At 43.9% G+C, this 12865-nt stretch overlaps 1 protein-coding gene and 1 long non-coding RNA gene across 3 annotated transcripts; one reads left to right on the top strand and one right to left on the bottom strand.

Annotated features, from left to right (window-relative positions):
- Positions 1–209: 209 nt before the first annotated feature.
- On the bottom strand, positions 210–12108 carry ca5a (carbonic anhydrase Va). Of its 2 annotated transcripts, none has more exons than XM_020104903.2 (7): positions 11169–12108; positions 7977–8174; positions 6881–6999; positions 5528–5623; positions 5348–5410; positions 4411–4569; positions 210–3596 (listed from the first exon to the last, which is right to left on the bottom strand). In XM_020104903.2, exons 1-7 carry the CDS (start codon positions 11323–11325, stop codon positions 3426–3428), a joined length of 963 nt encoding a protein of 320 aa, XP_019960462.2. In that variant the 5' UTR covers positions 11326–12108; the 3' UTR covers positions 210–3425. The 2 variants fall into 2 exon arrangements, with proteins under 2 accessions (XP_019960462.2, XP_069384385.1); XM_069528284.1 differs by lacking the exon at positions 11169–12108 and adding an exon at positions 8291–9137.
- Positions 10424–10777, top strand: LOC138410811 (uncharacterized). The gene is made up of 2 exons (XR_011243427.1): positions 10424–10563; positions 10597–10777. It is a non-coding gene; the product is annotated as an uncharacterized lncRNA (long non-coding RNA).
- Positions 12109–12865: the final 757 nt, after the last annotated feature.

The raw sequence follows: 12865 nt of genomic DNA, 5'->3' as shown, positions 1-12865 counted from the left end.
AACAATTAAATGTGAAAAATTACAAATGAACAATTATAACAGACTCTTAAAACCAGAAAAAATCAGAGTCAGAAATCTCAAATATGAAATCATGCAACTCTGACAGATGTAGTTTTCGTGAAGATACAAACCTGTGATGATTCATTCAGCATCTTAAACACATATAAATATAAACGACAATATCAAATAAAAACACACACACACACACGTTTCCTTTATCACACATGACTTTATTCTTACACATCTACGAATGTCAGTTTTTATACATGTACATCATGTGACACTACCGGGCGGTTCCCTCGCCCCCAGCTCAAGGAGCAAGGGTCTCTGGGAAAGCAAAACACTTCCTGGTTGCACAGCTGGACAAAGGTCCACGAAGAGCCATCCAGGTGCAGCAAAGCATGTTGGGAGTGGAGAGAGGCCTTCAGAGCTCTGCAGGGCAGGAATGTTGCTGCCCACTCAACAAATAAACAGTTTAAATATGTTCTGCACACGGAACAGTTTACAAACCACACACCTGCTCAAACATCACACTGAGCTATCGGAGGCGAGGGACGACTCGAGTGTAAAACATCATGAAGAAAACACGACACGGCAGCTTTCTGCAACACGTTACATGTGATGAAAGGCAGACAGTGATATAAGGCTGGAGAAGATGCATAACAGAAAAGATTTGAATCTCCTGAAGATGTAACTGTGAAAACTTCTCCTCCTCGTAGTTAGTTTACGATCCAAGAACAAACTCACAATAAACGAAAAAAATGATTCATTTTGAGAGAAAAGGCCATTTAGACAAACAGACTGAACATCTGTCTTAGAACACATCGGCACTGATTGCATTCAAAGTTATGAGGAGAAGTAAAATGCCATGAAACATGACGGCAGCTCATGGTGCATGATTCAAACACATCAGTAAAACACAGCTGCACAAGTTAAATGCAGAACTGGGTCCCTTATCTCCATGTTAGTACAGCACACTGGACACAGATTCAGTATTGCATCATATGAAAAGAAAAAGATAAGCTACCACGCAACATTCCTTAAAGTGTCACACAAACTACAATCCACTACACTCTTTTGTGCACGTCTTTACAACCTGCCCCCAGCGGCCCCTGCAGAGCGTGCGCAGTCTGCAGCCTTCACAATGAATCACCGTCACATCACACACCATCAAATCCTCTCAATACATATCCAGTTCGCCTATTCAGAGCAGCTTCGGGCCGGGCCTCAGCTGGGGGGCCGACGGAGGACCTACTGGGGAGCGAGCGCCCGATGTGAGCGTCCGTGCAAGGGGGGGGGGGTGGGGGGGAACGGCTGCTTCAAAAGACGCAGAGGGCCGGTTTGGACAGTTGCATTGTTACTGAGGACAACTGTGAACTCTCACCTTCATCTTTCTCTTTTCCAATCCTGCTGCATAGTAAGATCCACCCAGAGCCGCTCTGCTGTTGCACGAGGGCCACAGCAGGTGAACTGTCAGACTTGGAATCCCTCATCAGTGTTTTACCCAAAAAAAATCTAGATTCGGTTGAAATCACACACACTGAGGAGGGTTTGATTTTCTGTGTCTTCACAGCTTCTACAGTTCTGAATGAGACGCACAGGTGGATGATCTCACATATTGGAAGCAGGTAGAAACTTTATCTTGGCGACAGGTGAGGTGATACACAAGGCTGCTGGGAACAGCTGGTCCCGCTGTGTCTCCTCCATCCTTCAGGAATTCTCCCCAGGATTAATTTAGTGTTTGATCATTCTGGGAAGTATCCTCTGTGCGTTTTGACTTATTTAAAAGTTTTACAAGTAAAAGCAGTTTAGCACTTAGACCAGTTAAAGTCTAATAATAACAATATAAATTCTTTAAACCCTAAACCCAACCCACAACAGTAAAATCTGATTTGTAGCATCGTTAAATTTGATTTATCTAAATCGTCAGCCACAAAAACACAAGTGAGGAAAGAACAAAAAAACAGACGGACTAATGAAGACAGCAGCTTCCTGTCAATAAGCCAACATGAATGGATTAGTCCACGATGACGTTTCGTCACTTTACTGATTTCCTGTTTCTAATGTTGCAGAGCTGATAGGCTGAAGCAGAGGTGTGTTATGGGAATTATTTTACTTCAAAGGAAGAGAAACAACTTCCCCAAAGTCAACTGAGTCTTGACTGTGACGCCGGGATACGGTGCAGCCTGAGAAAAAGGTAAAGTAGAGGAAACAGAGCGGATTGTGCACCGGGGTGTTTCCTCCAGAAGCACCGCTTCAGGCTAGTGCACACTCCTTCACCTTAACACACCATCAGCTGAGGTGTTTTCCATAGTTTCCTGAAGAAGGCCTCCTCTTCTCTGCAATCTCCCTCCAGGAAACATCTCTAGAAACGGAGATTCTCAGATTCCGCAGCTCAATCCGGTTGGCAGTGAACGCACCGTGTGCCGAGTCAAAGCGGCGACGTGCCCAAGGGCTGATAAACTGGACTTAACTGGGAACAGCCACTGGACCACAGCTTAAAATGGAACATGTGTGGCTTGGCTCGCGCTCTAATACCAACATCAGTGAATCACACCGAGAACGTTGAAGGCACAGTGGTTATGATACTGAGTGTTACCGTCAGAAATAGAACCGCTTATTTCCATCAGAAGAGTCTTGAAGGACATGTTCTACAGTAACTTGGCATGTTTGTGCATATTAGTAACTTATTAGAAGAACGACGGCTCAGTGGAGATTCTAACCTCCGCTTCAATTATTTTGCTGCTTGAAGGTAACATGCTGTAAATTAACTGACAATATAATCTCTTTGTAACAGACGTGGAAAACATACATTCTGTTCATCTTGATAATGTAGATTGAGGATAAACCCAGCAAACGGATACAGGATAATAAAAGTCTTATTTTTGGTTAAAAAAAAACAGAAACGGATGGTTTGAAATAAGTTATGTGTTCCACTGATATAAGGCAATAAAACCATAGTCTGTTAAAATCTCATCATCACTGTTATCTGACAGCAGCTCCATCATCGTTACATGGAAGAAAATGTCAGAGCTGATTCAGCTTTTCAAACTGTAAATGTTTTATAAATACGACTGGTGTTAATAACTATATACTTTTCCCACAGTAACAATTTCTTATTGGTTCCTAAAAATCTGAACAACCCAGAAACAGATGTTTCCCTCAACCCTCCATGTAAAACTGTTTGTGATAATAAAAACATGTTTTCACTCGATGAAACAACAGAATGAAGAATAAATGAAGTTTCTCTGATGAAACTTTAAAAGTATGTTTTCTGCTCAACAAGCTAATGAAGAAAAAAAAATAGATTTTGAGAACTAATTTTTCTTTTGCTCGCAGAGTTCTGTGTGTGTGTGTGTGTGTGTGTGTGTGTGTGTGTGTGTGTGTGTGTGTGTGTGTGTGTGTGTGTACTCGGTCCAGCAGTGTCAGTGGGTGTGCTTGTCGCCTTCGGCTGACGGCGCCTCCTGCAGGAAGGGAGTGAAGGAAGAGCGGACGGTGCGACCACGCAGAGGCTGCTGCACACGGAAGTTGTTCACCATACTCTTCTGTACTTCCTCCTCAGCTGAGGTGAACAGGAGGCTCCGGAAGACCGCCAGCTGAGGGTCGGAGAGAGGGAGGGAGAGGGAGAGAGAGGGGGAGAGAGAGGGAGAGAGAGAGAGAGAGAGAGAGAGGAAATCAGGCTAATTAGAGAACTGATATTGTGCAATTTGGTGCAGATCAAAATAACAATCCCGATCCACTGAATTTAAATGTGGTTCCAGAAGGAGACTGTTGGGTCTCGGTGGAGGGATGAGCTCTACTTAGTGCGACTGCAGAGCGGTTTACAGACATGCACACAGAGAATGTCCACACGAGTGGTGATTCTCGGCTCAAACTATCAATGCACCGGATTCTTTTGGCCACTTGTGGGCAGCAGATCATCAAATATTTTTAAACCCAAACTATCTAAAGTGCAAACAGTTTCTTTTTTCTTTTCTTTTTTTTACATGCAGCAGACACAGAGCAACACTCGTTTCATTGAAGGTTCTGAAAACAGCTTCCTCCTGCTTCTGAGGACAATTTGATGAGAGTTAAAATCAAACCAATGAGCTAAATGAGCTAAATGAGCTGCAGCGCTGGAGGATAATCATCTCTGAAAGGGAGGTTATGTTTTCATCAGCATTTGTTTGTCTGTCTGGCTTTCAGCAGGATTACACAAAAAGTGGGACATGACTCAAGAAAGAATCCAGATCTGGATTTTTAGATCTCTTTCACCTAAATCTTACAGACTGAACCTTCCAATATTGAAATATTAATAGAACATAAAAGCCAAACAACAAACCTGGACATTGATGCATATGAATATTTTGTGTACACACACAGACACACACACACAGACAAACACACAGACACACACACACAGACACACACCTGATCATGGCTGACTTCAATGTGCTGCTTCATAACAATCCAGCTGACAGACTCGGTCAGAGGAGGCGTCGTCAGGGAGCCATGATACGTCCAGTAGTCATCAGTGTTGGCGGGTAACAGACAGGCGGGATTGAACCTGTTGAACTCCACTACGCTGTCCTGCAGACGACCACAGACACAGCACACAGCTGTCAGTTAATCTGCCTGAACGCTGCGTTGTTTCACGTTCACAGAAAAAGCAGGACGACTACTGACATTTACAAATCTGTTCATTGACAGATTCCAATAAGGCCTGATTTTAAAATACAGGGATATTTTAGTTTTGGTAGAAAAATACTTTTAGATTCGACACCCATTAGGGCTGCATGTGCAAATATGATTTCAGCTAATGTAAACATCACTAAATACACTGGAGAACATACACGTTGCTGTGGTTGTCAAACAGAGGACACACGGCCGGGACAGACCCTGAGTAAATACACGTTTGAGAAGAGAAACACACCAATCATCACTAAACATCAAAAAACATGTGTCACCCAGTGACTGTTAAACAACTGTCACGCTTGTTTAAACAAACCCTATCAGACTATTAGTGATAAGCAGAACGGCAGCGGTGATATAAACGAAGGACGGACTGTGACCTCCAGTTAGTCACAGTCTTCAAACTGCACCGAGAACAATCCAGAAGAATAAAACTAATATATTTACAGGAAGTTATCAGATAGAAATTCAAACAATTTATAAATGTGTTTTTTTAATTATCCAAATAGATATTTTAATTCCCCTTTTTTAACTTTGCTAAGAAAAGTGCGATATAAATACATTTTATTGATCTTATTCTTATGTTAATTTGACTCTATAAGGGTTTGATTGTTGAACTGATCAGTACATTTGAGAGATGAGCACAAAAAGCGAGTGTGCGTGTGCGTGAACTCACTTTGTGTCTGATCGCAGGCAGAGCGTCGACCAGCTTCTGCAGCCCCTCGTGTCTCTTTCCCACCTGCAGGAGGATTAGACATTAATCTGGATTTGACTCACAGAGCAAAGCTGCGTAAACAGCACATACGTTGAGACGTACACAGTTAACACACAGCAGACTGTGTGTGTGTGTGTTTACCTTCAGAAAGACTCCGATCACAGCCAGTCCGTTGTCCTCCATCACTGCCTCCTCGAACAGACTGTACTTCTCAGAGTTCCAGTGAACCAAGTGGAGCTGTGAACACACACAGTGACAGAAACCTACCGTGAACAAGTGTGTGTGTGTGTCTGTGTGTCTGTGTGTGTGTCTCCGTCTCCATCCTCACACCATGCAGACTTCTTCTCTCCTCCAGATGATCCACTCATTCCATTTCTTTCCTTTTCAAAATAAGAGTTTTTCATCGTTTGACTGATGTGATTTTTAATTTGCTTTGAAACATCTTGCTGCAGGTTCACAGGTCTGAAAACTCACATGCACGAACTCAACTCATCAGCCAAATATAGGAAAAATATGTGCGTCAGAACTGTAACTTGACGCACTGTGGACACACACCCACAAATACTGAGTGATGAGAACAATGACATGTACACATTCCCGACACCACTGCAAAGGGCTTGGCAGAGGACACAGTCTCACACACACACACACACACACATATATACACACTCACATACGCGCCTGTGTTTTCAAGAACAACATGAGGTGGGACACGTGAAGCTGGTTATAGATTTCCAGGCCCTTTAAGAAGGACAAACTGAGTCAACACTGTTTTAACACTGCACTGATTTGTTTTCTTCCATTTCTCCTTTCTTCCTTTCTTCCTTCAGAAAACATGTGGAAGGTCGTAGCAGAGGACTAACTTTTCTAAAGCCCTTCATGTTTGTCTTTTTCCATTCAGTGGTTCCATTCGTACCTAAAATACACACACACCACCTGTGAGAGCCACGAGTCTTTACCTTACACGCTACAGCACCAGAGACGCCAGGTTTTTTAAAGCAACAACAGAGGTTGTGTCCTGTCAGTTATAGAATTGTACCGAAGAGAGTTTCAAACATGAATTAGATTTGGTGTTTCTATCGACCAAATAGATTTGTGTCATTGGCAACAAAGAAAGGAAAACTGTCTCGATATAAACGATATATCTAAGTCTCGACTGGGTGCATCTCGATTATCATCGATAAGGATGGGCATAAAACTTTATGAAGCTTAAATGTATAACTCTGCAAAAGTGCAAAACTGCTGTAACTCAAGTAGTACACTGCTGCAACAATATTTTAAAAATAGATATTCTTCTTCCAGGAAACATCTGTTACAGCAACAGAAATTCACTCTTTCACATTACTGACAGTTTTACAGATGTTTCCTTCCATTTATACTCCTTCATATTCCAAAATTATTTTTGTGTGATCCTCATTTGTGCCCGAAAAACTTTAATTTTCATATAGTGTTTGTCTGAGTTGGTGTATCCACGTTGGAGCACAGATGTGGTACCTCTGCGGGGAACAGCCTCCTGTCCACGGTGTGTTCTGAACCCCAGGCGTTGCTCTCACCCCAGTGGAAGTGGAACTGACACAGCCTGAATTTGTCCCTCAGGGGGCCCCCTTTCAGCGCTGCACCAGGAAATGAAAAGACACATAGATTTATCTGTTTATTTATTTCACAATCCTGTTAAAAGAATGAGATGCCAGTCCTCCAGGAGAATCAGTTCAAACCTCTAAACTGTCGCGTCATCGTTTATATTAGAAATACAGTTTCCTCCTCGAGGTGAAGAAATGATTGTGTTGAGGAACAGAAACACGGAACAAGAAACATCCAGGAAACATTAAAGTGGGACACTGAAGTCATCTACAAAACAATGAGGTACCTACTGCCCCCATAAACACTTTATCAGCAACACTACTGCTTCCAAAAGATAAGGTCTCCTTCCTGTCTATAAAACATAACACGATAACACAATTTGCACTTGTAGTACCTGCAGTCGTGTCACAATCACTCCATTGTTAAATGCATAGTACTCGTAATATAAACCTGTTCTCTTGTCGTGTCTCTGTTCACATTTCTGTGTTGTAAACCGGTTTTTGTCCTCTCACTTCCAGACTAAGCTCCTGATACCACGACGGAGAACGTGTGACACCAATGAAGTGTTAAATTCTGCAGGTTTAAAACATTTGTTAATTTTACCAGAATGAGATCTATTTTTAAAAGTTGTGGGACTTTGAGCAGTTAAAGCCCTTTGGTGGAGCCCAGTCATTAAAACAGACTGACACAGAAAAATACATGTTGAAGTCAGGAGAGACGTTTAAGTCACATGACAATCATCAGATCTGCAGAGGAGTTTATTTTACTCGTAGCATTGATAAACTGGATATTCCCACAGCTCTTTAATGGGGGGGGGGGGTATGTTTAAAACATACATTCCCCTGAGATTGCTGGGATTTCCCTTCACCCACACACATTTAAAGAGAAACTTGCTCCAAATCTAAACTAATAATGAGGAACTTCTGTGGAACAGCATTTACTGGGTTTTATTACATTTTCAGATGTTTCTGCGTGAGAATATAAACAAAGAAGACATAAAACTACTCACTGGACTTGTCTGTAGTGTCATCATACTCCACCAGGAAGGAGTAACCGTTATTCCAGATTTGTTGGCAGGTGTCTGGGTCGTAATCGGTGACCAGAGGCTTCAGCTCGGAGTCAAAGACGCTCTTCCGTACGATGATGTCAATGGGAGACTGGCGATCGCCTCCTGGTACCGCGAGGGGTCCCTGCCACATGGGATGCACTGGAGGTAAGAAGAGAGGAGGAGAAGAAGAGGTTAATCGAGAAGGAAAATAAGATTGTAAATGTACTAACTCACACCTCCTGCTGTCCGTGTAAAGGTAATATCCCGATACCCACTTTTCATCTTGTACTCCGCTGCCTCCTGCATTTTGCAACAGTCCATTTTAAAAGAATAAATTCGAGGAGCCTCATAAAAAGAATCAACAATGAGAGCACTGGACAGACGCACACAACCCTCCTTCCTGGAGCTGTTTGAAGGAACTAAATGAAAAGGAGCAAGTGAGCAATAGTACTTCCTTCATAGTCCTCTTACATTTTTTTTCCTGAAGGGAAATTACAAAATAAGGGCCAAGTGGGCTGGCTGTAAAGAAAGTGACACGCGGAATGTCCTGGCACGCCCCCAGCTCCACTCCACAGCGGGGGGGATCCACCCAGGACCTCTGGTCAGTCGAGCCGCCAGCTAGGACCAACGTCCGTCAAAGGACCTTCTAATTACCTGAAACTGTGCGCGTGTTCGCTGCCTCCCTCATTTCTGCTCTGATTTCACCTTTGAAATCCAGCCAAAGCACAAAAATCATCAACTGCTCCTTTAAAATCAAAGACGCTCAATTTGAAACGGTTTCTCTCCATCTGACCTAAGACCCACTGAGAGACATATTTAAAAGTGAGGTTGTCAAAGGGTAAAAAAGAAAGCAGCTCATTGTGTTGTTTTCCTCTCCATTCATCCAGCACAGAGCTTAAGGTTTCCACTGTGAGCCGAGCCGAACAGGTCTGACTGGGAGATGACCTTCATCTTCATCCGATTTCACCGGCTCCTCCTGGGAGAGTTGGCCGCATGACTCTGTTGTTGCTGTTTGAGCAAAAAGCACAAGGAAACCGTGGACGGGGAGATCGTTCTGATTTGTGTCATGTCAGCGCCTCAAAGTGTCACATGACAACCAGCTGCACGGAGTCAGAAAATCTCAAGTGTGTATGAAACGAATGAGCCGAGGAACATCCGGCCTGAGTCTGATGCAATAACACAACTTTGATGTGACGATAGGAAGAAGCAGACGGAGCAAACCTGACACAAATGAAGCTTCTGCACTTTGTGTCTGACACTGCATTTGTGGAAGAGAGAGCGAAAGTGCTGACTCAGTGTTACACAGCACATGTAACAATGGTACAGGCTTAAATGCAATAAGAGTGGAGAAGATAAAAGATGACTAATCATTTTCTCTTTCTACATATTTAAAATAAAAAAACAACATTGCGATCATGGATTTCATAACAGACCATCTTCATATTTTTGCATAGGTGGCACCATGACCTTATTCTGTTTGCAGTATTTTGGCTAGTGTCATATTATATGAAGGGAAATCAGTGACATTCAAAACTCTAATAAATTACAACTGTATACTTTGGAAAATCAAGTCAATCAACACAAATGTCTGATTTGTAGAATGATGGTGATGCACATTTTTTCTATATTTCAATATTTTCTCATTTCTAACACCACATCCTAAAAAGATAAGTGGTTTAGATTATAAATGAATGAATGAATATTTTCTACTGAAGAGTGGTTCACTGTGAGGTCTTTGCACGACCCAGATAAGAGTTTATCTTAAAGCCCGTGCAGATAAAACCAGGGATAAACATGAAAAAACCATGTCCCTGTAGGTGTCACAGTTTGTATTTCATAATTTGGGTCAACCACAGGATTTCGATTTCCTTTCTGAGGTTGAGAGGCTCAACCGAGGGAACCACGTTCTAAACTCAAATTAGAAAAGTGTAAGAATCAGGACATATCAGCCGGGAGACACAGAACCTAACATCTAGTGGATCTACCACAGATGCTCTTTCACAAAGCTTCGACCAGTCAGCGCTCACTCCAACAGGAAACGTGGATGAATTTCTAACGTCTGCAGCACTGGACTGTTTTTCCACTTGCAACGTTGTTTTTCTTCATGTTGACTCGGTGGTTGCCAGGACACGGTGAACGAGACACGGCTCATGTTAATGGGTGCGGTGAGGTAATTGTTCCAACTTGTCCGGTGGGCTTGTGTGTCACTTTCCACGGGCGCAACTTATACCAGCTCTGTTCAGATTTTAAATATTTCATATATCTTAATCTCTGGCTGTGTACAGGCATGAACTCTGGAAAGTAAGGTCCGCATATATTGGGTTGTCCCCTAAGTTGGCGGTTGAATCACAGTCTTCCCTGTGAAGTAGTGTCCTTGGGCCAGAGCTACAAAAGCGCTGTATAAATACACACCATTTACAAATGAATGAGGAACCTTTCAGACTCATTACCCTGGTGACTGCGGCTATCGGGAGTTCTCGTCTCACCAGAGTCGGCTAGTTTCTGCAACTAGGAGGACACTAACGGACATTTAGGATAAAAACATGATGTAAATCCCCTCGTTTAAAGTGTAATTTAAAAGTCAGGGCTTGGATGACACCACAGGAGGAGTGTGGAGGATTTTGGGAGACTTGGGTTTTGTGGACTCAGACACTCCGGCCCTCCATCAGCTGAGTGGTGAGGGGATGATGAGAGAAATGAACTCTTCTTTTAAACTTTGTGATGTCACTATAAATGATCTTAGAGGATTTTTTTAAAACAAACTATGCTCGTGTGGAGTTCTTCGTGTTCTACAAAGTAGGTCCAAGGGCTTGTTGTGATGATGGGCCAGGGATCGATGCTGGCTTGGAAAAAAACCTGGAGGCTGAGTCAACGTGTTGTGATCCGGATCCAGTGACGAGGCTGCTCCAGTCCCGGGCTTCCACTTCTCTCCGTGCACGTTTCGTCCTGGTTGACAACAATAAGTGATCTGCAGCTTCGTGACCCACAATGAACCGATTACACAGAATCAGACCCGCAACCCATGCAAACACACGTTAACACACACACACACACACACACACACACACACAGACAGACAGACACACACCGAGACCGTGTGTTGGCAGACGTGCACTCATGTCATCACGTGCACGTATCATCTCGTTCACTTACTCTGAGACAGGACATATTTGCTGGAGCACGCCGTGAGGTTGCAGCTCCTGACGGGCGTTATCCGGTGCCGACCCCCGGTGTGTCTGAGGAGCTGCCGGTGGAGCTGCCGGTGGAGCTGAGCAGCCAGCGGCCGCACCACGGTTGTCAGTGTCACCATGTCGATTCCCGACAGACGTTAACCGAGCTCACTGCGGCGGCGGCGACGAGCAAGCGCGTTCACGACCCTTGTTTCAGCCCTTAGCCCGAAGCTAACGGCTAACAGCTAACAGCTAACTGGGCTAGCTTGTTTTTGAGAACTCTCCCCCAAAGTTTGGCTCCGCAACCACCGAGCGCCTCCGCAACACTGCCGCCGTCCCACTGCGCCTGCTCCCCCGCGTCTCTGCCCTCCCTTCCGTCGTCCCGGAGGAGGAGGCGGAGTGAACGGCCTGGTTCTCCCTGGTTCAAAACATGACCGCGGGACAGACAGGGACCAGAGAGAGAGAGACAGTGAGACAGACAGGGACCAGAGAGACAGTGAGACAGACAGGGACCAGAGAGAGAGAGACAGTGAGACAGACAGGGACCAGAGAGACAGTGAGACAGTGAGAGAGACAGTGAGACAGACAGGGACCAGATAGAGAGAGACAGTGAGACAGACAGGGACCAGATAGAGAGAGACAGTGAGACAGACAGGGACCAGAGAGACAGTGAGACAGACAGGGACAGAGAGAGAGAGACAGTGAGACAGACAGAGACCAGAGAGACAGTGAGACAGACAGGGACCAGATAGAGAGAGACAGTGAGACAGACAGGGACAGAGACAGTCAGAGACAGAGAGACAGTCAGAGACAGAGAGACAGTGAGAGAGACAGAGACCAGAGAGACAGTGAGACAGACAGGGACCAGATAGAGAGAGACAGTGAGACAGACAGGGACAGAGACAGTGAGACACGGTTCTAATTCAGACCTGATGAAAAGTGTTTACTGTGCAGGGGGGAGGGGACGGGGACGGGGGGGGGGGGGTCTGACCTCCTGACCAATCAGAGAGCTGCTCTGAGGGGCGTCAGCCAGGGTGATGAGAGAGAGGCAGCAGATTCATCAGTGGGAGGTTATAGATTCTAGATTATAGGTTATAAATAATAGATTGTAGATCATAGATTATAGATTGTAGGTTATAGATTATATATTATAGATCATAGATTATAGATTGTAGGTTATAGATTAAACCGATTATAACAGTTAATATATGATGATCTCATCCATGTTGTGTACTTTGACTGATCCTACAGTGAAGAATCTTTTGACTAGTTTTTAAAGCTTGTTTGTGGTGGAATTGTGTGTGTGTGATAGTGTTGCATCATGTTCAATCCCCTGAACACTGTCCCACCGTGTACGGAGCCAAACCACACGTCTGTCAGACTTTAATCCCTGAACACACAAAATATTTATCTTTTACCAGAAAAACAGACTCGACTGCTGATGACGACTCCGACACACAAACACGTCTGTGTGTGTGTTTACTTCACATCGTTTCCTGAACTTTGACATATTTTCTGTGCAATTTACTTCCACTGAAGAACTAAATGTTTTCAGCAGTTTGTCAACAGGATTGAACAAAAATTAAATAACTTATTTCCATGAAACTTGGTGTAAGTCTGCAACAAGAGGTCCAGGAGGAACTCATAACATTTTAGCTTTAAACTGGACAAAGCGATGAA

The sequence above is a fragment of the Paralichthys olivaceus genome, chromosome 7 (genome assembly GCF_024713975.1).
Source record: "Paralichthys olivaceus isolate ysfri-2021 chromosome 7, ASM2471397v2, whole genome shotgun sequence".
NCBI classification, from domain to species: Eukaryota; Metazoa; Chordata; class Actinopteri; order Pleuronectiformes; family Paralichthyidae; genus Paralichthys; species Paralichthys olivaceus.
The sequence above is the reverse complement of the archived record's forward strand: the minus strand, read 5'-3'. Positions and strand labels throughout refer to the sequence as shown.